Here is a 26,555-nt window from a genome sequence, read left to right as displayed (position 1 = left end):
CTGCTGCATCAATTGGTACGATCAGGCAGTTTTTCCTCTTTGGTCTTTAATCTTCTTTAACGTAGATTACATTGATTGATTTCCAAACACTGAACCAGCCTTAACCTCATTTGATCATGATTCTATATTATTATTTCTATATATTGCTAGATTTTATTTGCTAATATTCTATTCAGGATTTTTGCTTCTATGCTGATAAGGAATATTGGTCAGCTTTCTTTTATTGTCCTGTCTTGTCCCATTTTTAATACCCTAGTGTTTTAAATGAAAACTTCTTAAATGAAATACGTTACCAAAAATGTCACAATTATCATTACCATTTTGAAATATTTTATTTGTTTTCATATGTTAAAGTAGGTTTCCTCAATAAGACAAGCCAGTACCCAAGCTTTGTTCATGGTGTCTGACAGCAGGTAAAACCACTGGCCCCTCTTGAGCCTTGTGCACAGGATATAGATCATGGTGGAGCACATTCTTTTGAGATCTTTAATCAATTTTGTAAGAGACCTCTCATATATATATGAGAGAAATTTTTTATTTTATATCTTTATGCAGAATTTTAACTTTATATTTTTTAAAATATAGGAGAAATATATGTATATACACCTGTACATATATATGTGTGCGTGTATATATGTATACATACTATACACTTTTTAAACAAACAGAAATGAATATAACTAACACAGCACCAGCTAACATTTACCTTGCACTTTGCATCTGGTATTCAGCTAAGCACTTTACAAATTTACCTCCTTTAAACAAAACTAGGTTTTTTTTATCTGTACATGGTAGATGATTCAATAGGCTATATAACTAGCCAGTGGTTTCACAAAATATATTAAGAGGTAAGCTGCATCTTGCACCCTGACTCCAAAGATTATACTTCTAAACTGCTGCCATAAGCTTTCAGATACTGTTCTGTAACCTATTTCTTCATCCAACATATCCACTTTATCCTTTTTAATGGTTGTATCATATGCCATGGCAGATCATATTTTCCAAAATTGTTGTAATAATGTACTCCATTGAATATACTTTTCTGGCAATGTGACTCTGATACTCCTCCGAAAAAGTATGGTCTATGTTCCCTCTCCTTTGAGTTTGGACAGGCTTGACTATGGAGAAAGAGACGCCAAATTTTTTGTTATTGTTGTTGTTTCTTTGTTTGAGACAAGGTCTCACTCCAGTTGCCCGGACTGGAGTGCAGTGGTGCAATCTTGGCTCACTGTAACCTCTGCCTCCCAGGCTCAAGCAATCCTCCCACCTCAGCCTCCCCACCACTACAGGCACTACATGTCCCAAAGGCACATGCCACAGACCTGGCTAATTTTTTTGTAGAGACTGGGTTTCACCAAGTTGCCCAGACTGGACTTGAACTCCTGGCCCCAAGCAATCCACCCACCTCAGCGTCCAAAGTGCTGGGATTACAGGCATGAGGCACCACACCCAGCCGAGATGCTGTTATTTCTGATGCTACATCACAACAGGCAATAACAGTTTCTCTGCCTGACTCTCCAGAACCCAGGCACCAAGCTGAGGAGGCCTATGCAGCCACATAAAAAGGTCACATGTAGGTGTTCACATGCAGCTGCCCTAGCTGAGGTCCCAGCCAACAGCATCAACCACCCAATTTGTGATGGAGCCTTCAGTTGTGTTGTCTGATAGAAACATGCGAACCATACATGTAGGCCGCATATGTAAATGGAAATTTTCTAGTAGTCACATTAAAATTCAATTTTAATACATTTAGTTTAACCTATCTAAAATACAGTCAATATAAAAAACATTAAAATAGTTTAGTTTCTTTTTTTATACAAAGTCTTCGAAATCTGATGCACATTTTATACTTACAGTCCTATTTTCAATCAACACAATAGTCTCCATTCAGACTGGCCTCACTTCAACTGCTCAGTAGCCACCTGTGGCTACCATAGTGTGGCCACTTCAGATGACTCCACTGACCAACTGTCGATTCCAACCTTGAATTTTCCCAACTGAAATCCCAGACATCATGGGGTTACAAAGCTGTTCCTGCTGTGCCCTTTCTGAATCCTTGACTCACAAAATCTGTGAGCATAAATACTGGCAGCTAAGTGTGTGATGGTTTATTATACATCTGTAGTAACTGGGATGCTAGCCTATGAGAGTTTTGTAACTTATTTAAACATTTCCCTACTTAGATGTTTCTCCCACATCTTTCCAGGATATTAGTGTAACCAATGGTGATGAGCAATACAAGCTCTGTAAGTTAGTCAAATTATTTCCTTAAATGTTTGAGGGTGGCATTTCTGGGTCAATGAGAACATACATTTAGATTTACATTTATGTTGCCAAACTGTTATCCAAAGCAGCTTAACCAGTTCTTACTAACAATCATCTATGTGTGTGCAACTGTGTTTCTTTTGATTAAATCTGGCCCTTTTCAGTCATGAGTTGAATACTTAGATATTTTCTATTTCATAGCATTCTTCTTCAAGTTTGCTTTATTTCTTTTACATTTTGAACTATATCTGTGATATAGTTTTATCATAAAATATTCAGGTAATGCATTGACTACACAAAAGAAGTACTATACTATTATTCTTTACTTTGGATCTTTTTCAACTTAATGTTATAGACAGCTTTCCCTGTCAGCTCATAAAAGTCTAACTCACCAAATGTTAATTAATTAAAGGACTGTCTTTTAATTAAATGTTGAGTGACTACATGGTAGTCCAAAGACTGCATGTATCTTAATTTAAACATTCCCCTGATGACAGACGTTACAGTGACTCCAGCTCTTCATTACTACAACACTGTACTTTTTAATTAGATTTTAAATATAAATGGTAGGTCAAAGGGTCAAAGTTCGTAGGCATAATCATTTATATTTCTTTTTCTGATAACTGTACATTCATATCCAAGACCATTTCTCCACTGGAATTTTTATATTTATGTATTTTTAAGGACTCTCTAGATATTCTAAGTGTTATCTGTTAAATATGATGATGGTAATATTTTCTCCAAGTCCAGCGCTTTGTATTTTAATACTGAGAAGCCTCTAGCTGCAGAAACTAAAAGCTTTTAGTTTCTGTGTGACATTTGTCTTGTTTTTATGATTTCTGAGTTTTCTCATATTGGAAGATAACTACACTAAGTTACAGAAGACACATGAATGATGCTTGATTAAATATTTCATTTCAAAGAACACAGCCAAAGTCAAAATTTCACTTCATCATACCAATATAGGTTGAGTACCCCTCGTCTGAAATGCGTGAGATCAGAAGTATTTACGATTTCAGACTTTTTTGGACTTTGCAATATTTGCACGCACAAAATAAGGAATCTTGAAGATGCATTTTAACTGCAACCCATCACATAAGGTCTGTTGTGGAATTTTGCACCTGTTGGTGCTCAGAAAAGTTTTGGATTTTGGAGCACTTCAGATTTCAGATTTTCCGATTATGGATGCTCAACTTATTCTACATCCTCCTCAAAGATAACTGCTGTTAACTGAGTGTGGTGGCACATGCCTGTAGCCCCAGCTACTCCAGAGACTGAAGTGGGAAGTTGTTCAAGCCCGAGTTCAAAACTACAGTGAGCTATGATCACATGGCACTCCAGCCTGGGTGACAGAGTAAGAGCTAGTCTCTTAAAAAAAAAAAGAGAGAGAGAGAGAGACAGAGAGAGATAACTGCTGTTAAGATTGCTCTTTATTTTTCCAGGTCTTTTTGAATGCATATAATATAGATTTCCTGCAACTTGCTTCTTTAACTTAACAAGGTATCATGGGTATATTTTTACTGTCATATTTTTTTACTTAGAGATGGAGTCTTGCTATGTTGCCCAGGCTGGAGTGCAGTGGCTATTCACACACACACAATCATAGTGCATTACAGACTCAAACTCCTGGGCTTAAGCAATCCTCCTGTCTCAGCCTCCCAAGCAACTGGAACTACAGGCATATGCCACCATGCCTGGCTTTGTACAGTATTTACAGCTCCACCTCATTCTTTTCAATTAGCACGCAGTATGCTATAACTACTTCCGTACTGACATACATTTAGCTTATTCAAATATTTCACTAGTACAAACCTCACAATGAATATCCTCACAAGTGAGGTGTTCTCTCAGAAGTACACAGAGTATTTCTGTTAAATGCATAATTTATTTAATGTCTCCTCTATGACGGTCAGAAGGAATAAACTACTCTGCACAATTTGCCACACTAACTACATTTCGTGGCTCTTTCTTTGTTATGAATTTTCTTATGTTGTTTAAGGGCTGAACTTTGGGGAAAAGCTTTCCCACATTCATTACATTTATAAGGTTTTTCCCCAGTATGGAGTCTCTGATGTTCAACAAGGCCTGAGCTGTGCCGAAAGGCTTTCCCACATTTCTTACAGTGATAGGGTTTTTCTCCAGTATGAATTCTCTGATGTCCAGTAAGGGTTGAGCTCTTTGTAAAGGCCTTCCCACAGTCACGACACTGATAGGGTTTATTTCCACTATGAGTTTTCTGATGACCAGCAAAGGATGAGCTATACCTGAAAGATTTTCCACATTTACTGCAGTGATAGGGTTTCTCTCCAGTATGCATTCTTTGGTGACTAATAAGAGTTGAGCTCTTCCTAAAGGCTTTTCCACATTCATTACACTGATATGGCTTCTCACCAGTATGGATTTTCTGATGTTCCAACACAGTTGAGTTATCCCTGAAAGCTCTCCCACACTCGTTACATTTAAAAGGCTTCTCTCCACTGTGTATTCTTTCATGACGAGTAAGGGCTGCATTCTGAGCGAAGGCTTTCCCACAGTCATTACATTTGTAGGGCTTCTGGCCAGTATGAATTCTCTGATGACTTAAAAGGATTGAGTTCTTTCTGAAAGTTTTTCCACATTCAATGCATTTGTGGGGTTTCTCCCTAGAATGAATTCTCTGATGGTGGATAAACGTTGAGTGCTTCTTCAGGAACTTCCCACATTCAACACATCTATAAGGCTGTTTGCCTGCATGAACCTTATGGTGATTTAAAAGGGATGAACTGTTCATAAAGGCGATGCCACATTCTTTACACTTATGTGGTTTCTCACTGGTATGATTTCTCTGGTGGCTAATGAAGGACGAATTGTATTTGAAGACTTTCCCACATTCCTTGCACTTATAGTTCTTCTCTGTGGAGCTTCTGCCCTCCCAGTCCAGGCCTTTTTCCATCATGACACTTTTCCTTCGCTCTCCCACAACAGATCCTGCAGAAGTGCTTTGCTTTAGGGCTGACATCTTTGTTTCAAACCAGTAATCCTGGACTGAAAGAAAATTTAAAAAATTCAAACGTTCTTTATGTCGAAATGCTGAAAGTGAGAGTTGTGCAAGGACTTGAATAATGTTCTATGCTACATAACTAAAGGTTATGAAAAATTATTAATGTGTCCCTTTGTGATTCTTGCTGAGAAAAGATGGCCAGGCTAAGGGCAGGAGAAGTATGATTTTAAAGAAAAGAATCTGTACTATAAACATTGCATTTAAAGAATGCAGTGGGCACCTAAGAAGTTGCAAAGTTAGGAAGACAACACAGGAAACAGCTAAAAAAGAAAAAAGACAATGTCAGAATAAATACAAAATTGAGGAGAAAGACCAGAGTCACAAAGAAAGCTATAATTACTACTAGGACAGATCTCTGCAGGTGGTATATTTGAGAACATTATGATGTCACCACGAACTTGAGAAAAATATTTCTCTGTGAGGATTTAACAGTGAACCAATATTCAATCGCTCCGAAGAAAAAAGAAAATAGAAAAAATATTCAAGGAACAAAAATAGTTCTCAGGACAATAAGATTTTACTATAAACTAAATTTTTAACATATCTAAAAAACAACATATCTATGCCAGGCACGGTGGCTCATGCCTGTAATCCCAGCACTTCGGGTGGCGAAACCCTGTCTCTACTAAAAATGCAAAAATTAGCCTGGTGGCACATGCCTTTAATCCCAGCTACTCGGGAGGCTGAGGCAGGAGAATTGCTTGAACCTGGAGGCAGAAGTTGCAGTGAGCTGAGATAGTGCCACTGCACTCCAGCCTGGGTGACACAGCAAGACTTTGTCTCAAAAAAAAAAAAAGAAAAAAGAAAAAACCACACACAATCAATGGGTATACTATGTGAATTTTCTCTAGCTTTTTACAAAGTACAGACACAAGACCCCAGACAGACAGAGCAAAATGATTCAGATAAAAACATTCTGAAAAACTAATAGAGACAAACTTGTAGTAAAATTAACAATCACCAACCAATTGTTTCACTAAATGCACTTTTCTTACAAACATAAGTTGTATCTATCTATACCTAAAGATATATACACATACATATATTTATATGTATTTATACTTAGTAGTCTAGGGAGAAATTCCATACAACAGATATTAGAGCTAAGACTTATCTTTTCAAGGAAATGCAAGTTGAAGGTGAAGCCCAGTCAGAAACAGCCCCGATTCTTCCAATGGTCTTTGATGGGATATGTGTTTAATGTATTATGATCAAACTAGAGAATATTTCAAGATACTGATTGCCAAGCTGGCAACGTGAAGACACATGTGGGTACTTGTTCTATGACAAAGGTGGTCTTGCAAAGCAGTGAGGAAGAGGAGGCTCTGCATTAGCACATTTCAGGAGAAAAAAATAAATATAAACCCTACCTCATATGATGCACAAAAATCCATTCCAAGAGGATGGTAAATGCAAACAAAAAAAAAACAAATAATAAAGCTTCTAGAAATTAACACAGAAGAATATCTTTGTGATCTTGGGAAAAGAAAAAATATTAAAATCGCAAAAATAATAAATGTTAATAAATAATTGTTAATAATATATAATTTAAAATAAGCATTTTAAATAAAGCACGACACAAAAAAGCACTGACAAAGAAGAAAGAGATTGATCAACTGGAAGAACTCAGCTGGGCACAGTGGCTCATGCCTATAATCCCAGCACTTTGGGAGGCTGAGGCAGGAGGATGGCTTGAGGCCAGGAAGTCCAGACCTACCTGGGTAACTTAGCAAGTCTCCATCTCTACAAAAAAAAAAAAAACATGTTTTTAATTAGCTGAGCCTGGTGGCATGTGTCTATAGTCCCAGCTATTCAGGAAGCTGAGACAGGATTGTTTGAGCCCCGAAAAAGGAATAACTGCTATTCATCAAGATCATTAACAGTCAGTAACAATACAGAGAGGGATGGTACAATACATGTAATCAGTAACAGGTTCTTGAAATAGCTACCCAATCAGAGATGCTCTATAAGGACCAATAAATACTCTAAAAGGTCTTTTTTTTTTTTTTTTTTTGACATGGAGTCTCACTCTGTCACCCAGGCTGGAGTGCAGTGGCGCAATCTCGGCTCACCGCAACCTCCACTTCCCAGGTTCAAGCAATTCTCCTGTCTTAGCTCCCCAAGTAGCTGGGACTACAGGCACATGTCACCACACCCAGCTAATTTTTTGTATTTTTAGTAGAGACAGGGCTTCACCATGTTGGCCAGGCTGGTCTCGAACTCCTGACGTCAGGTGATCCGCCCACCTCAGCCTCCCAAAGTGCTGGGATTACAGGCATGAAGCACTGTGCCCAGCCCTAAAACGTCTTTAACCTCATTAGATATAGAGACATGGATATGAAAACCACAATGAGGCACACTGCACATCCACCAGAATGACTAACTTCACAAGACTGACCACAGGAAGTGCTAGCCAGGACATGGGACAAGGAGTGCTCTCACACACTGATGAAGGAGTATAACTGGGTACAAAACTCTGGAAGATTATTTGACATTATATACTAAAGCTGAATACATGCCCAATAGAAATGTAGCCACATAGGAACCAAAAAATAATTTATAAGAATGTTTACAGCACTTCTAATAGCCAAAAGCTGGAAAATGGCATATATGCATCTGAATATAAGACAGAAACTGAGGTAGAGTCACACAATGAGACATTCTACAGCAGTGATTTTCCAAGCATGGGCTCCAGCCCCGCAGCACCAGCATCAGCATGCCTGAGAACCTGCTGAATAAAGAACTCTGCAGGGGCCCCACAACTGTACTGCAGCATGCATTCTGAGGCACGCTAGGGTTTTCAGAAGCATGGATCCACAGCAAAGAAAGAAATAAAAATGATGAATGAATTTGAAAAAATGTTATGCATAAGCCAGACAAAAAATTATATGTACTATATGATTCCATTCACATAAAGTTAAAAAAAGGCAAAAATAAACTATAGTGTTAGTTCAAGGGGAGGAGAATGGGTAATAATTGGGAGGAATTATGATGCGATTTACTCAGGTATTGCCAAAGTTCTATTTTTTAACCTAAGTTTTGGTTACATGGGTATTGAGTTTTAAAATACTAATTTGGGCTGTACACATATTTTATCAGCTTTTCTAAATATGTGTTAATTTTTTTAAAGGCTTTAAGAAAGAAAAGGAGAGTCTAGCTTATAAATATCTTAGTACTTCAATCACAGAAATCAAAACACAAATTGCAAAATAACCAAAAAATAATGACAACTCTACATATTGTAACCTACTGAATATAACTAAAACATTACATAGACAAAGTTTAAGGCTTTAAATATTTACATTACATCAATAAGAAAGAAGAAAAATCAATTAATGAATAACTAAAATGTTTAGGAAAAAGTAAATAAACCCAAGGAAAGCAAAAGGGAAAAGGAACGTAAGACTCAAAACACAGAAAACAGTAACACTAATAAATACACCCAAATGCTCTTCTTCAAAAAACTGAAACAGAGCTAATAAAGGGGAAATAGGAAAACATAGGAAATGGGAAAAAAACAAAGTAAGAAATCAGGGAAAATAACCAAAGATGCAGAGGATATTACTAAAAGAGTTATAAAAAGCTACTTTGTTTAACACAAATAACTTATAACCTTGAATTGCTCCATAGTTTTTAGGAAATTATAAATTACTAAAACTGTTTCCTAGAGAGAGAAAATCTATTTGGACAAGTCACTATTGACAACACTGTCAAAAAAATACCCCCAATTCCTCCCTTCTGCTCCCATCACAATAAATAAGCAAAAACGGGACAAAGGACCCAAACCTCTAGGGAACAGCTATCATGTGAGTTAAACTAGACTAAAGGATAAAAATATGAAAGGCCAAAAAATGTTTTATGAAAGTATTATAAAATTAAAGTCAAAGCCCAATGAAAATGGGCAGATGAAAAAGAAAATGTAAATACATTTAAGTCTCTGCAAAAATTTAAGTAAAAGATTAGCAAATGGAATCATCTACTGTCACATTCAGAGAATGATATAATGTGTCATGGCCAAGATAATTGAGAATAAAATCTACCACAGAAACAGATCAAAATGGAAAAGACAGATATTTCCACATATCTTGAAAGAGCATTTAATGAAATTCAGCAATCATGCTTGATTTAAAAAACTAAAATTTCTTAACAAAACATATGAACGAAATACTTCCTTTAAATAACAAGGTATGTGTATCCCAACTCAATAGCCAGCTTAAATGAGAAGCCCAGACACAATGCAAAGATGCAAAGATAAACATATCCATCATTACCTTTGTTAATATAAAGTTGATATAAAACAAACTTTTTAAAAAAAAATCTGTGATATATATGATATACAATTAATTTCCTGAATGTATAAAGAAGCCTTCACATTAACAATTTTTATTGTCCAACAATCTAACAGTAAAATGGGCAAAGGACTGGAACAGGTAGTTCTCAGGAAAAATAAACACAAGGGTTGCTGAAAATGTTGAAACATGCTAAATCACACTCCTGATAAGAAAAAGGCAAATTAAAATTACAATAAAATACTTTCACCTCTCAGACTGGCAAGGATCAAAGCATATAAGACACCGTTGACAAGCGATGATAAAAGTGGCACTCATATGTTGTCATTAGGAGTATAAACATGTACTATCTCTATGAATAGTGGAAATACCCACCAAACTTGGTGGATTTTAAAATTTTAACCTTTAACAATTTTTATAGGAATTTATTCTACAGATTTACTTGTACACAAGAGAATTGATGTGTATGAGGATAACCACTGCAACACTGGTCAGAGTCATTATGTCCACTAAAGAGAACTGATTACATAAATTATAGGACATCCATAAAGTGGAACACTATGCAGGCATTAAAAAGAAAGATAAGCTGGCATGGTGGCACACGCCTGTAATCCCAGTACTTTGGGAAACTGAGGGAAGAGGACAGCTTGAGGCCACGAGTTCCAGACCAGCCTGGACAAAATAGTGAGATCTCATCCCTACAAAAACAAATTTAAGAATAAATACATAAATAAAATTAAAAATAAAAAAAATTAGCCAGGTGTGGTGGCATGCTCCTGTGGTCCCAGCTACTCAGGAGGCTGAGGCAGGAGGATCGCTTGAGCCCAGGAAGTCAAGGCTGCAGTAAGCCATGATCAAGCCACTGTACTTCAGTCTAGGAAACAGAGTGAGACTCTGTTTCCAAAAGAAAGAAAGAGTGGGAGAGAGGAGAGAGAGAGAAGCTCTAAACAATATAGTTATGTCAAATGACTTCTAAGACATAAATGCCAAAGTAACAGGCAAAAGAGCGTGCTACCATGTACTTAAAGAATTCATGGATACTCTCACAAAGTACACATCACATATGCAAATCTCCACAAGAAACTGATACAGGGATGCCTCTGGGGAGGGGAACTGAGTGATGAGAAAGGTATGTGAAGGAGACTGCATACCATTTGAACCATCTGAATGTGGTACCATAAGCATGTCTAACAACTAACAGAAAGGGAAATATATACACACACACACAAAAAAAACCATAAAATACTGAATGGTTGTGAAGTCTTTGTAGAAAGATTTACTAGTCCTCTAAGCAGATGAAAGAAATATTAGGGGAAACATTGCTTGTTTTCATTACCTCTAAGTTTTAAACATTCTATTTCAAATAACAACCAAAATTAAAACAGAAAGAACAGAGAATAAAGAAGACTGAGCGACTTTTGTTACTATATAAAGAATCTACACAAGAATTTACAGGGAAATGTTAAACATAGTAAGAATAGAAGGAATTACTTCAAAAGCATCCCACCCACAACCAGCAAAGACCTAGGTTAAGCAAGACTATGTATTACTGGTATTTTACATGAAATACAGTTATAAACATTCTCCTGAAGATGACAGAGGCAAAATGACAATTAGAGTTTTAGAAGAAGAAATACTGGCAGCATAAATATTTTAGGTGAGAGAAATATTCAGGTTTAGAGATTTAGAAATGAACTATGGCACAGAGAAAGTGATATAGAGAAACATATACAAAGCATACACAGAAAAAAATGGAAGCCAACAGCAAAGGACAGTAGAAAAGAGAAATAAAAGAAGATCCGTAAGAAAAGGAAAGAAAATGCTTCCCCAACAATGTGTTCGCCAAAATCGCAATTACCTGAGAGCTAGAAAACCATGCTTACATTTGGAATCTGCGACTACCACTGGTAAGTGGTATATAGTGAGTTAGCAAGCTTCCATGAGAGTGGGTAAGGAATGGAAAATGAACAGGGGCCAGGTGTGGTGGCTCACACCTGTAATCCCAGCACTTTGAGAGGCCAAGGTGGAAGGATCACTTGAGGCCAGGAGTTCGAGACCAGCCATGACTAATATAGCGAGACACCATCTCTACATAAAAGAAAAATTTAAAACTTAGGCAAGCATAGTGGTGCACGCCTGTAGTCTCAGCTACTCCTACTCAGGAGTCTGAGGCGGGAAGATGGCTTGAGTCCAGAGTTTGAGTTTGCAGTAAGCTATGATTACATTCCAGCCTGCGCAACAGGGCAAGACTCTGTCTCAAAAAATATAAAAGAAAGGAAATGGACCAGAAGTAGAAAGAAACAAAAGATAGCCTGGTGAATGCCTGGAAAGAGAGAGAAAAATCACATAAAGAGCTTGAGGATTTCAGAGGGCTGGGAGATGGCACAGATGGGCCTGAGGCCCTCAGGAAGGGAGCAGCCCTCCCAAGTACAGAAAGACTGGGGAGAAAAGCAGCCAGCCACTTGACAGGAGGATGACATCAAAAGAGGAAACTAGTGCCCTTCTGCACCGACAGGGCACTCAGAGATGAGCTTTCCACTCAGGAGCCCCCGTACCGTTCCGTGTGCTCCGCTGCTGCTGGGATGTTTCCCACCCACTCACCTGCACGTGTGCCTGATGGAGCCTCTCGCACCTCCATCCAGGGCTCTGCCCCTTCCTCCAACTGAGTGATTAGTTTTGGTTTGGAAGAGAGAAGCCCTGTTCATAAAGAAAAAGGATCTTAGAAGAAGAAGAAAAAAAATGAATGAAAAGGAATGTGATGGTGGTTACAAGCACAAGCAGTCACTCCAGACCTCAGTGTCAACTTGAGCCTCAAGCTGTCCTCTTCCCTCAGTTTCCCAAAGTACTGGGATTACAGGCGTGCGCCACCATGCCAGCTTATCTTTCTTTTTAATGCCTGCATAGTGTTCCACTTTATGGATGTCCTATAATTTATGTAATCAGTTCTCTTTAGTGGACATAATGACTCTGACCAGTGTTGCAGTGGAGCACGGACAGGTTAGAGAGGCCTCGAGGGTGGCACCCAGGATGTCCAACTCATGCAGTAAAGCAAATGAAGGGGGCAAAGTCAATTAGAAAACCAGGTCCTCCTGGAGGACGAGAAACTCCTATTTTGGGAGGCAGATGAATCATGACACAGAAACGTTCCAGAACTGGGCTAGTTGGTACCACAAAGCTACCCATCTTAACTCTGTATGGCTCTGACCTTTCTTGAGGGGTGGAAGGGGCATAAACTCCAGCCTCTAAGCCCACACTTAAGAAAAACAAAACAAAAAGCACATCATTTAAGACTTTTTTCAATACCCCAAACCATTCACCCTGTGAAAACACAAAGTTGTCCAGCAGACCAATCTTGAGTCAAGGAGAAAGTCATCCTCACCCACAGACACCAGATTCCCATAGTTCTCCAGCATCACATCCCTGTACAGGGCCCGCTGAGCAGCATCCAGGTGTCTCCACTCAATCCGGGTAAAGGCCACGGCCACATCCCCAAATGTCAGCAGTCCCTGCAAAAGCAAACCCAATTCTGCTCATCCAGGAACCCCTGAGGGAAGCATTCCAAGAGAAGGAAGCAAGGTGGTCAAAGCCAGCTTCTGACAGTTCCAACGGTGCTCATGGAAATGAACAAGTAAAAGCTGAGGGCTGGGGGGAGGTGGGACTCCTCCCTCAAGTGTGTTCTTCCTGCATGCCTGTCCTGCTTCCTCCTCCATGCCTGGCCTCTGCTCACCCCACCCTTCATGTCACCTCGTCAAAAAGGTCTCTTTCTCCACCCCATCCTCTGCCACTCTGTCTCGAAACCCACTTCATTTTTCTTCACAGGATTTCTCACCACCTGGCAGGAGAGGTTTGCATTGACTGTAAGCATCCTCTCTAATGTGAGCTCCAGGGGGACAGTGTGGGTCACTGCTGCCTCCCAGTCAAAAACACGGCCTCACACAGAAGTGTTCAGGCTTTGTTCCATCAACAAATGAATAGAAACTTTGAAAAGACATGGAAAGTGATTAGCTTTATCCGAAAATTTACAGGAAGTATGATCTAACTCTGGGGCAGAATTTTTTTTTTTTTTTTTTTTTTTTTGAGACGGTGTCTGGCTCTGTCGCCCAGGCTGGAGTGCAGTGGCCGGATCTCAGCTCACTGCAAGCTCCGCCTCCCGGGTTTACGCCATTCTCCTGCCTCAGCCTCCGGAGTAGCTGGGACTACAGGCGCCCGCCACCTCGCCCGGCTAGTTTTTCGTATTTTTTAGTAGAGACGGGGTTTCACCGTGTTAGCCAGGATGGTCTCGATCTCCTGACCTCGCGATCCGCCCGTCTCGGCCTCCCAAAGTGCTAGGATTACAGACTTGAGCCACCGCGCCCGGCAGAATATTTTTAAAAAAGAAAAAAAAAAATTGCTTTTCATAACAGTAACAACTTACTAGGTACCAGCCACAGTGCTAAACCCTGAGATATATATCATCTCTCTAAATTTCTGCCATAACTATATAAAGTAAAATCTATTTTGTAGCTAAAGACACAAAGGTTCAGAGAGTTGGAAGAACTTGCTCAAGGTCCCAGGGCTGGTTGAAGGTACAGTATAAAAGGAAGCTATAAAAAGTAGTAATGAAACTAGAACAAATTGGAATGGTTATGAAATATTAAAAGAAAAAAGAGTAGGCCTTAAAAATACGCAAAAGGTGTTTCAAATGAAATGACTTGTTAGAACAGTAGAAATGTAGCTAATCTTTAATTTTTTTAAGTTTATTTACTTCTATAATAGATACTCAAATGTTTATCACTTTCTTTCAAAATACCAACTACATAATCAGTTTCTCAAAATCCTTCAAAACCTAGTTTTCTCCAGGATAAAGGCAAACTCCAGTCTGGGATTCTAGACCATGAATGTTTCCAACTTTCTCAGTCCAGTTTGTTCATGGTTCTGCCATAATGACTTCATTCAGGCAGCGCTTTCCCCTAGTATCCTCTGCGATTACGCATCTCATTTATATTCTTCAGGAAGAACTAAGGCTTCCACTACTCCACCCCTCCCACCCCACCACACACTAAAGGTCAAGAGAGCACTGCTATCACCCTATGTCTTTATGGCCTACGTCTTTATATGCTAATGTGTATTTTTTTCATCATCTGCCAGGTTGCAAAGTACTTTTCTGTTTCTAGCACTCTAGAAAACATGGGTAGCAATAATCTATTTGGTGAATGACTACCTAATGGGTAGAGAGGATGGAAATAGTGGGACCCATCCAGGATTGGTTCGGGTAGCTTGGTCCACACACAGGGCAGGGCATCGTCTGGGCAAGAGGCATAAGCCCCACCTCGCTGAAACACGTGGCTTCTCAAGAAATGGAAAAATCAAACTTGCCTGGATCTGGGCTCTTGGGGCCATCTGTCTCCTGAACTGTTCTCCCAGGCAAGGGCAGAGAATTCTGCGTAAGTCAATCTGGGAAAGAAGAGAGGAAATATGAGGAAGTCCCTCCGTGCCCTAGCCTAGCTAGAATCTGCCCTCTGGACCAGGCCCCCGCCCGCCCGTTCCCTCCACGGGTGGGCAGACAGGTCCAGGTGGGTACGCTCGGGAAGAGAGGAAAGGGAACGGCTGCTGGGATCCGTCCTGGACTGCAGCCAGCTCCACGCCAAGCACTTTTGGCAGCACGGGGGGACGGCCTTGTCAGTGGCCCAATCTGTCTGCCAGGGCGCAAGCCTGGAGCGCTCTGTGATGCACCAGTCTCGGGCGGTCGCTCCACATGGCTCAGCCACTGTGGGTAGGCCCTGCCCACCGCCGCCGTCCCCTCCCACCCCGGCTCGCCCCTCGACCCGCCCCTGGGAAAGGCGGGGAGCACCCGCCAGGGGCCCGAGGCTTCAGGGACCCAGCCTGGTGGCGGCCGCTGACAAACCAAACCTAGCCGGCAGGGCTGCGGAGCTGCACACCCAGAGACACAGCGACCACGCCACGCTGTCCAGACAGTAGCTACCAGCCAGCTGCTGGTGCAGCTCTCGCCCCACGCGGGGGCGGACCGGACCGGAAGCGGAAGTGGCTGCGGCCGCGGAGGCCTCTGGGAAACGTAGTCTGCGTCGCTCGGGAGTCTTAGGGGCTCCATCCGCAGAGCAGGTTGGCATCACCTGGGAATCTTTGAAAAGTGAAGGTGCGGGAAGTGGAGAGCGGCTGATCGCAATCGGGAGGTGGTACATTATGACTGACATGCAAAATCTGGTAGAAAAATTGGACAGGGCAGTGGGCTGCCTAGAGGCAGTATCCCATACCTCTGACATGCACCGTGGGTATGGAGACAGTCCTTCAAAAGCAGGAACAGCTCCATATGCGCAGGCATTTGACTCGCTTGCCTGTCCTGTGGCAGAGTACTTGAAGATCAGTAAAGAGATTGGGGGAGATGTGCAGAAAGATGCGGAGATGGTCCACACAGGTTTGAAGTTGAAGTGAACTCTCTTGGTTACAGCTTCTCAATGTCAACAGCCGGCAGCTTTCCGATTTGTTGGCACCCATCTCAGAACAGATCAAAGAAGTGATAACCTTTCGGGAGAAGAACCGAGGCAGCAAGTTGTTTAATCACCTGTCAGCTGTCAGCTAAAGTATCCAGGCCCTGGTTTGGGTGGCTGTGGCTTCCAATCCTGGCCCTTATGTGAAAGAAATGAATCATGCTGCAGTGTTTTATACAAACCGAGTCCTTAAAGAGTACAAAGATGTGGATAAGATGCATGTAGACTGGGTCAAAGCTTATTTAAGTATACGGACAGAGCTGTAGGCTTACATTAAGGAGTTCCATACCACCGGACTAGCCTGGAGCAAAACGGGGCCTGTGGCAAAAGAATTGACTTGACTGCCATCTGGACCCTCTGCTGGATCAGCTACTCCTCCCCCACCACCAAGCCCCCCTCCTCCGCTAGTCTCTATCAGTTCAGGCTCAGATGAATCCACTTCCCTCTCAGCACTGTTTGCGTAGATTAATCAGGGGAAGAGCATCACACATGCCCTGAAACATGTATCTGATGACATGAAGACTCACAAGAACTCTGAAGGCTCAGAGTGGTCCAGTATGCAGTGTCCCCAAGCCATTCTCTGCACCTAGACCCCAAACCAGCCACAAAGAAAGAGCCAGCTGTACTTGAACTGGAGGGCAAGAAGCGGAGAGTGGAAAATCAGGAAAATGTTTCCAACCTGGTGATTGATGACACAGAGCTGAAACACGCAGCTTACATATACAAGTGTGTCAACACGACATTGCAAATCAAGGGCAAAATTAACTCCATTACAGTAGATAACTGTAAGAAATTTGGTCTGGTATTCGATGATATAGTGGGCATTGTGGAGATAATCAACAGTAGGTGCCGAGACCAGCTTGGTTGGGGAGACCCTAACTCAGCGGTGCTAGAGGAATTAAAGACACACACACAGAAATATAAAGGTGTGAAGTGGGAAATCAGGGGTCTCACAGCCTTCAGAGCTGAAAGCCCCGAACAGAGATTTGCCCATGTATTTATTAACAGCAAACCAGTCATTAGCATTGTTTCTATAGATATTAAATTAACTAAAAGTATCCCTTATGGGAAACGAAGGGATGGGCCGAATTAAAGGAATAGGTTAGGCTAGTTAACTGCAGCAGGAACACACTCTTAAAGACACAGATCACTCATGCTTTCATTTGTGGCTTAAGAATGCCTTTAAGCTGTTTTCCGCCCCGGGCAGGCCAGGTGTTCCCTGCCCTCATTCCTGTAAACCCACAACCTTCCATCATGGGCATTAGGGCCATTATGGACATATCACAGTGCTGCAGAGATTTTGTTTATGGCCAGTTTTGGGGCCAGTTTATGGCCAGATTTGGGGGGGGCTTGCTCCCAACAAGTAGGGATGTCAAAGTTTAGGTAATGAGTAAAGTGCCAACCATTTCAATCAACAAAACAGATGGCTGCCATGCTTACCTGAGGAAGAATTCTCTGGATTGTGAAATAGTGAGTGCCAAATCTTCTGAGATGAACGTCCTCATTCCTACAATAGGCAGTGACTTTAGTGAATTCCCAGTTCCTGAGCAGTTCAAGACCCTCTGGAATGGGCAGAAGTTGGTCACCACAGTGACAGAAATTGCTGGATAAGCAAAGTGCCACTGGATTCTTTGCCCTCCCTTCATACCATGGGATAAATTTGTATCAAGACGGTTCTTTTCTAGATTTCCTCTACCTTTCTGCTCTTAAAACTGCTTCTCTGCTCTGAGAAGCACAGCTACCTGCCTTCACTGAATTATACCTCAGGCTGAGATTTGCAGTGGCATAGCAGGTCAGGTGATCTTCTGCAGGAAGGTGTAGCTTTTCCATATTAGCTCAACCATGCCACCAGTCCATTCTTAAGGAACTGCCGACCAGGCTAAAATGATGCATTTTAGCTTTGAGTTTTGGAGGTTATTCTACCAACAAACAGTCCATTGGGAGGAAAACAGTCCAAGGAATTAACAGATCAGAATGTTCACACTGGTTATCTTTTTCTAACGATGAGCATGAAGGTAGCAGAAGCTGGTGTGTTTCCAGCTGGTTCTTCTAACCAAACTAATTTTTCACTATTGACAAGTGAGGCAAGGGTTACACTGGACTGAAGGCTGAGGCTTGGCCATCTAGCATTCCACGCAAAATGGTTTCCTATAAGCATTCCTTTTATTCACTATTCTATCCTAGTTCTGCCTCAACCATGAGATAGGAGAGTCTCCGATATTAGCTGCTACAGCAGTGCCCTTCATCCAGGGCAGTTAAAGAAGTATTGGACCCTTTCTTTCTCTGGGATCCCTACCCAGCACCTTCCTACAGAGATTTTAAAAAAAAGGAAAAACAACACCCCATTCCAAGGAGTCTGGCACACCTGAATCCTCCTTCCCTGCTAGGTGCCTGTCACCTGTCTTCACTGCCTCCTTTTCCTTGTCATGCTCACCAGCTTATGGCTTCTGTCCAAGCACCTGAACAGGGGACCAAAACCTCCACTGCAAGCTGCTTTTAGGTCTTGATTTATGTAAGAATCTTGCACAGCACTGCTAATGTAAATTTCAGTTTTTTCCCTCTAGGACAAACACTTACCAAAATATGCAACTTTTTTAGTGGGAAAAGAGATTGTCCTGTGATTTCTACCCATTTCCTGAGGCCTGTGGAAATAAAACTTTATGTACTTAAAGTTATACAGAAAATAGAATAAAGTTAATACCAAAAAAAGAAAAAGAAAAGTGAAGGTGCCTGGGTCCCAGCTTCAGAGATTCTGAATTAATTGCCCTGAGTGTGGTCCTGGCATTGGGATTTTTAAAAGCCCCCAAGTGATTCTAATGTACTGCTTAGATTGACACCTGCCACCAGAAACTGGTAAGCAAAATATGAGAGACGTATTTTATGTGACTTTGGATAGCTATTTGTTTCCAAATAATCCTGTTTTTATTTCATACAAATAAAAAGCATGTTAGAAAAGTACATCATCTAGAACACTAAAAACATTATTTCCTCACCATTTGCTGACATAGAAAATGAAAGTAGGCTGAATCTGTTTTAACAAATGTATTATTTTCTAGGGAAAATATATGTTTCTATTTATTAACTCCAGGAATTAGAAAGCTAAGGGAGGAAAATGTATCTCTCTCATTCAATTAGGGCCTTTTTTTTTTTTTAAGAAAATTTCTCAGAATGGTTCATTCATTTACCAATTTACCAATGATTGACCGAAGCCCCACTATGTGCCACTCACTTCTGTATGCTAAGGATAGAACAGCTGACAAGCGTCTCTCCTAAAGTGGAGTCAGGCTCCTTTGCATCCTCCTTTCAACTATGCCTTGTCTCGGCCTGGTGAGCCGAGTTTTAGGCAGGAATCCTACAAAGCCACTTTATCAAGAATCATGACCAGGCACAGTGGCTCATGCCTGTAATCCTAGCACTTTGGGAGGCTGAGGCGGGTGGATTGCCTGAGTTCAGTAGTTCGAGACCAGCCTGGGCAACACAGTGAAACTCCATCTCTTCTAAAATACAAAAGAAATTAGCTGGGTGTGGTGGTGTGCACCTGTAGCTCCAGCTACTCAGGAGGCTGAGGCAGGAGAATTGCTTGAACCCAGGAGGTGGAGGTTGCAGTGAGCTGAGATCGCGCCACTCACTACATCGTAGATGACAGAGCGAGACTCTACAAAAAATAAAAGTATCCCACTTTTTCCATCCCGCTTTTTCCAGCAAGGGCACCTGAGGACCAGTCTTTCCTTACTTTGGGGACTGGATCCAGAATCTGCATTTATTTATATATGGCTAACATTTGCTGAGTCCAGAGGACATGCAGAGCCCTTTACAAATACATCATTGCACTGAGTCCTCACCACCAAAGAAGGTACAATTATTATTCTCATTTTACAGATAAGGAAATTGGCTCAGAGAACGTAACTTGTCTTTGGTCCCTCACCTAGTAAATGGCAGAGCTGGGTACCAACAGTCATTGTTGGATCCCAAAGCAAAGCTGCCCCCATTGGCTTTCCATCATTCCTCGACTGTCTGAACTCCTTGCCTAACCCGCGGCACCCTCCACCCTTTCCTGCCTGCTTTGCCATCCTCACCTCTCCCTCTGCCAATCCTGCTCATGTGGCTCTGCCCCAGTGGCTTCCTTAGCCCCTTGCTTACCAAGCTTCATACCACCTAGGGAACTGGACCCATGCAGGAGCTGCCCTGGCCTCTTCCTTCTGCTTGCCTAACTTGGGCCCCAACTCTTGTCCTGGCCAACTCCTTTCCATCCTTCCTATCAGAACTAAAATATCGATTTCCCTTCTGTGGCCCAAGACTAAGAGATACCCTTTCTTAGTACACTCCACTGTAAGTGCTCCTGTGTGGGGCTTGGACAAAGGGTCAATTGCCAGTGGGCAGATGTAGGCAGAGCTTGCAGGAGTCATGTAAATCATTTGAAAAGAACGTTATTTACTGATAATACAGATTAAGGACTCAAAATGGGGGGTTGGGAGCAAGCCCCTGAAAATCTGGCCATAAACTGGCCCCAAAACTGGCCATAAACAAAATCTCTGCAGCACTGTAACATGTTCATAGTGGCCCTAACGCCCACGCTGGAAGGTTGTGGGTTTACAGGAATAAGGGCAAGAAACACCTGGCCCACCCCGGGCGGAAGACAGCTTAAAGGCATTCTTAAGCCACAAACAAAAGCATGAACAATCTGTGTCTTTAAGAGTGTGTTCCTGCTGCAGTTAACTAGCCTAACCTATTCCTTTAATTCGGGCCATCCCTTGATTTCCTGTAAGGGATACTTTTAGTTAATTTAACATCTATAGAAACAATACTAATGACTGGTTTGCTGTTAATAAATACATGGGCAAATCTCTGTTCGGGGCTTTCAGCTCTGAAGGCTGTGAGACCCCTGATTTCCCACTTCACACCTCTGTATTTCTGTGTGTGTGTCTTTAATTCCTCTAGCGCCGCTGAGTTAGGGTCTCCCCGACCAAGCTGGTCTCGGCAATGGGGAGTTCACTGTTTCGATCACTACCAGCTAAAACTTAAAGAGAGACGGGCTCTGTGCTAAATGCTTAAATTCCTCACTTCTTTAGCCACTTGGCAATGTGAAGGGAATGGTGTAATCTGTACCCATTTTTCAGATGAACTCAAGGCCAAGTGGAGATGTGGTGCTCCAGCCAGTGGGCGGCACCAAAGCTGGCAAAAGGCTGGGCCAGGATGAAGTTTGGACCTTTCCGTGCAGGCAATGGGAAGCCTTGGAAGTTTTACAGAGGATAAGACAGGAACAGGCCTTTTTCTCAAAAGATCACCCTGGGGGGCCTGGGGTAATGAGAACTTTAAGGGAAGGGACTCACAGCCACAAAAGTAAGGAGCACATTGTGAGCACATCCCGTGACCCAGTGAGCGCCCTTCCACGGGCTCATCCTAAAGAGATAATCAGCCAAGCGTTCAAAGGTGTGTGTGTGAGAACACTGATTAAAAAGGACTATAGTTGTGCGCCATCACCCCGAGCTAATTTTTTCATTTTTTTGAGACAGAATCTCACTCCATCACCCAGCCTGGAGTGCAGTGACCAAGCCAAGGATTCACCATCAGACTGTACCCGTCATACCTGTACAAACTAGATAAATTTCTCTCTTCTCTAGGTCTCAAAATATCTTGAGGTCCCTGTGCCTGTCAGAAACTGATATCCTTTTTTTTTTTTTTCTAAGTCGGAGTCTTGCTCTGTCACCCAGGCAGGACTACAGTGGTGTAATCTCAGCTCACTGCAACCTCTGCCTCCTGGGATCAAGCAATTCTCTGCTCGGCCTCCAGAGTAGCTAGGATTACAAGCTCCTGCCATCATGCTTGGCTAATTTTTTTGTATTTTTAGGAGAGACAGGGTTTCACCATCTTGGCCAGGCTGGTCTTGAACTGCTGACCTCGTGATCCACCTGCCTCAGCCTCCCAAAGTGCTGGGATTACAGGTGTGAGCCACCATACCTGGCCAGAAACTGATATTATTTTCTTACCACAAGGTCAGGAACCTTGTAAGGGAACTGTGTAGACAAGGTACCAGGCCGGTCATTCCCCATGTCTATCGGCTTTATAAGTCAACTTCAGTTATTTAAAGCAATCTGGTCATATCAGAAAATACGTCATTCCAGTCAAATGGTGGTTTAAAAAAAAAACAGTGTCTCCAATTGTGTCCTGTTAAAAAAAAAAAAAATGGATTCTTACTGAGCTTATGCAAATAACTATATTGCCATAATGTAAGAAAACACACAAATAGTTTCTGAATTCTGGAGAAATCAGGTAGAGAGAAAGGTAAATGTCTCAATTTACTCACAAAAGTATATTTTAGGCTGGGTGCAGTGGCTCATGCCTGTAATCCCAGCACTTTGGGAAGCCAAGGAGGGTGGATCACTTGAGGTCAGGAGTTTGAGACGAGCCTGGCCAACATGGTGAAACCCCTCTGCTAAAAATACAAAAATTAGCTGGGTGTGGTGGCAGGCACCTGTAATGCCAGCTACTTGGGAGGCTGAGGCAGAAGAATCACTTGAACCCGGCAGGCAGAGGTTTCAGTGAGCCGAGATCACACCATTGTACTCCAGCCTGGGCAACAAGAGCAAAACTCTGTTTAAAAAATAAATAAATAAATAAATAAATAAATAAATAAAGGTATATTTTACCCAATTTCTGTGACTTACAAGTAGCTCAAAAGAAATAAAGTTTTCTTGACTCCACAAAACAAAACATGAAAAGAATCAGCAATGTTTCCAACAAAAAGATATAAAAATCATTTCACTTCTCCATCAGTTCAGTCCCAGGTAATTAATTCTTGTTCTGTTTGAGGTTGAGTTAGTGATATGGTTTGAATCTGTGTCCCCACCCAAATCGCATGTCAAGTTGTAATCCCAGTGTTGGAGGTGGGCCTGGTGGGAGGTGATTGGGTTGTGGGGACAGATTTCCCCTTTGGTGCTATTCTCATGAGAGTGAGTGAGTTCTCATGAGATCTGGTTGTTTAAAAGTGTGTAGCACCTCCTTCTCTCTCTCTTTCTCCTGCTCTGGCCATGTAAGATGTGCCTGCTTCCCCTCTGCCATGATTGAAAGTTTCTTGAGGCCTCCCCAGCCATGCTTCCTGTACAGCCTGCAGAACCCTTGAGCCAATTAAACCTCTTTTCTTTATAAATTACACTTTCTTTCAGGTATTCTTTATAGCAGTGCAATGGACTAACACAATTAGTGATCTTCATGAACACACCAGTCTTTTATTAGTGGTCTGTAAGCTTTTACATAGTCTAATGATATGATCTACAAAGCTATCAGAAACCTCTATTCAAGAGTACAATTCCTGGTCCTTTCCATGAATATCCTTGAAGACGTAACACTCTAGGATTTGCACAGAGCTAAAAGCTCTATGCAGAAAAGCATCAGATTAAAGCAATTCACTACATGTACCAAGATATATCAACTTTTTAGAAATCTTATACAATTTTGAAACACATACTCATAACACATTTATGGTGTTGAGCTCTTTGCAGGGTTTCACAGGCTGAGCCTCTGTGCAGCCATAATGCTGCATGGAAGCCGCATCATCACTTGCACAGCCCCTCCAGCCAGCCGGGCACCTGAGATGAGAACTGCACCCAGCCCAGCACCACAGCTCAGCCCCCAGCAGCAGCCCCATCCTCTGCAACTGGCTTTCCTGCTGCTGCACCTTGGTGGCTAGCTCTGATGGCCCAAATGGCAACCACTGCAGCTGGCATTGCTGCAGGCTCTACTGTTGGGCACACGCTGGGGGTTTTAGTGGAAGAAATAATGCTGAGCCTCCAAGGCCTGGTCTCACTTACCACGAACCTCAGGGAACCCAGCCAGCACAGCAGCAGCGGCCTTGCTTCTGAGATCAAACGGTTTTTGGAGCATGCCCAGAACCAGGATGACATAAAACTCTGTGAGGTTTCAATGAAGTGTTGAAACAGTGCAGATTTGCAAATGGAATAGCCTAATCAAGTCCAAACTGAAGAAATGAAAATGGCTCTTATGACCAAGTTAATTTAGCATAAAATATAATTGACAATAAAGGTATAAAGTATAAAACCATCAGTTAAAATTCTCCTCTGTCATTCATATCTTTCCTGCTTCAGAATTACAATGGAAGAGGGTGTTCTCACTGTATAGAATTTCACCAAGATGGTATAGAATTTTGGGCTGGACAAATATTTCTGTGGTTTCCTTAAACCAGCTGCTGTAATTTTATTGTTTGAGAGTTAATTAGAATAAAGTGATTTTCTCAACCCTCCCACCCAAAACAAAATTAATATAGGCATGCTGGCTCACATCTGCAATCCTAGCACTTTGGGAGTTCAAAACTGAGCATCTCTTGAGCCCATGAGTTTGAAACCAGCCTGAGCAATGTGGTGAAACCCCATCTCTACAACAAATACAAAAAATTAGCTGGGTGTGGTGGCATGAGCCTGTGGTCCCACCTACTTAGGAGGCTGATGTTGGAGGATCGCTTGAGCCCAGTAGTGCACTGCACTCCAGCCTGGGTGACAGAGTGAGACTCTCAAAATAAATAAATAAATAAAAAGCATACTTTCATGCAAACATGAATCAAAGAAAGTTAAACAACATTTCTTTTTTTTTTTAGACAGGGTCTTTCTCTGTCATCCACTCTGGAGTGGCAGTCACTGCTTACTGCAGCCTCCACCTCCCAAGCTCAAACCATCCTTCCATGTCAGCCTCCCAAGTAGCTGGGACAACAGACATCAGCCACCATACCCAGCTGTTTTTTTAGTTTTTTGTAAAGACAGGGGTCTCACTATGTCGCCCAGGCTCTAAACATCATATTTGTCATTGCTCCCTATATGATTCTAACATGCCAGGCTAGGCACAGTAGCTCACACCTATAATCCCAACACTTTGGGAGGCCAAGGTAGGAGGATCACCTGAGTCCAGGAGTTGGAGACCAGCCCGGGCAACATAGTGAGACCTCATCTCTATAAAATAAAATAAAAGTAAAATAAAATAAAATACAAATAATAAACAAAATTAGCCTGGTGTGGTGGTGCATGCCTGTAGTCTCAGCTACTAGAGAGACTGAGGTGGGAGGGTCGCTTGAGCCCAGGAGGTTGAGGCTGCAGTGAGTCAACATTGCATCACTGCACTCCAATCTGGGCAAGAAAGGGAGATCCTGTCTCAAAAGAAAAAAAGCCCCAAAAGAATTCACTACCGCCAGACCTATCTTACAAGAAATGCTCAAGGTACTTCTTCAGTCTGAAAAAAAATTGCTAATGTGAGAAAAATTGAAGTATAAAACCCACTAGTAAAATTAAATACATAGAAAAACCCAGAATGCTCTAATACTGTAACTGTGGCATACAATCCACTCACAATTTTAGTATGGAGCCCAATAGGCATGAGACAGAAATTTAAAAATAATAATGAAAATAAGTACTGCATTTATTCACTCCAAGAAAAGTGAATACATTCAGCACTTAAAGGTGAAGTGAGAAACACAAGTTTTTCTCTACTGCAGGCAAGGCTATAGACAGGTCGTGGTGACCTAGCCTTAAGAAATGAACTCCGGACACCCCCAAGCAAGGTTAAAAGAAGAAAAACAAATTCCTTTACTGTCTCTCCTGTATTGTACTATTAGTTATGACTATGTTTGCCAATGCTTGTATTTAGTAGGATTTGCAAAGTTCCTGTTTTTCTTTCGATGCAGTTGCTAGGCCACTAGCTATACAAGGCCACAGGTTATTGCCAAGGTCAGCAGTTATGCTATAGATTACGTGACTTGTCACTGTAAAACTTACTGCCTTTATTTTGCTTATGTATGCTAACCTACATAAGCTAAACTCTGTTTTTGTTCAATGGTCAGCTTTTTGGATGTGAATCCACTGAGCTGGTGCGTACCTTAAATAAACATCCTCCTATATTCCCCGTATCGGTCTCTCTGGTGCTCAGTTTACCACAACAGCCATGATCGATTTGTCACGAACAATAATAGCTATAGCAACCTGTCAAGAGGTAAGTAATATAAATATATGTAAATTCAGACAACTAAAAGTCAAAATGGGGGGATAGAGTTAAAGTGTAGAACTGGTCTTTTTTTCCTTTTTTCTGTTTGTCTTCTTTTCTTTGTGATCAAAGTGTAGTTGTCATCTGTTTAAAATAACTTGTTATATCTATAAGATATATATTTTTTGGTTTCCTCACGGGAACCACAATGCAAAAAAAAAAAAAAATCGATTCACTGCAAGTAAAAAAACAATGAATTAAAACATACTACCAAAGAAGATCACGTAGCCACAAAAGAAGACAATAAAAAAGGAAGAAAGGAAGACAAAAGTTACAAAATAACCAGAAAACAAGCAATAAAATGGCAGTAGTAAATCCTTTCTTATCAATAATAAAACAGAATGTAAATGGACTCAATTCTCCAATTAAAAGGGATAGAGTGACTGAGTAGATAAAGAAATAAGACCCAACTACATGCTACTATAAGAAACCCAC

The 26,555-nt window shown here is 41.5% G+C and overlaps 1 protein-coding gene and 2 pseudogenes across 10 annotated transcripts; 2 read left to right on the top strand and 1 right to left on the bottom strand.

The window, feature by feature from the left end:
• Window positions 1-3,677: 3,677 nt before the first annotated feature.
• On the bottom strand, window positions 3,678-15,585 carry ZNF485 (zinc finger protein 485). Of its 10 annotated transcripts, none has more exons than XM_074001509.1 (6): window positions 15,479-15,585; window positions 14,950-15,027; window positions 12,974-13,100; window positions 12,196-12,291; window positions 7,023-7,048; window positions 3,678-5,289 (listed from the first exon to the last, which is right to left on the bottom strand). In XM_074001509.1, the coding sequence occupies exon 6, from the start codon at window positions 5,261-5,263 to the stop codon at window positions 4,211-4,213; it is 1,053 nt and encodes a 350-aa protein (XP_073857610.1). In that variant the 5' UTR covers window positions 5,264-5,289; window positions 7,023-7,048; window positions 12,196-12,291; window positions 12,974-13,100; window positions 14,950-15,027; window positions 15,479-15,585; the 3' UTR covers window positions 3,678-4,210. The 10 variants fall into 10 exon arrangements, with proteins under 10 accessions (XP_073857610.1, XP_073857609.1, XP_073857611.1 ...); XM_074001508.1 differs by having other exon boundaries at window positions 15,484-15,585; XM_074001510.1 differs by having other exon boundaries at window positions 15,513-15,585.
• A 166-nt stretch (window positions 15,586-15,751) lies between these two features.
• Window positions 15,752-17,827, top strand: LOC102118286 (adenylyl cyclase-associated protein 1-like; annotated as a pseudogene).
• Window positions 17,828-21,382: 3,555 nt separating this feature from the next.
• Window positions 21,383-24,043, top strand: LOC102144001 (coiled-coil-helix-coiled-coil-helix domain-containing protein 2 pseudogene; annotated as a pseudogene).
• Window positions 24,044-26,555: the final 2,512 nt, after the last annotated feature.

Source organism: Macaca fascicularis, chromosome 9, assembly GCF_037993035.2.
Source record: "Macaca fascicularis isolate 582-1 chromosome 9, T2T-MFA8v1.1".
Lineage (NCBI taxonomy): Eukaryota > Metazoa > Chordata > Mammalia > Primates > Cercopithecidae > Macaca > Macaca fascicularis.
The sequence above is the reverse complement of the archived record's forward strand: the minus strand, read 5'-3'. Positions and strand labels throughout refer to the sequence as shown.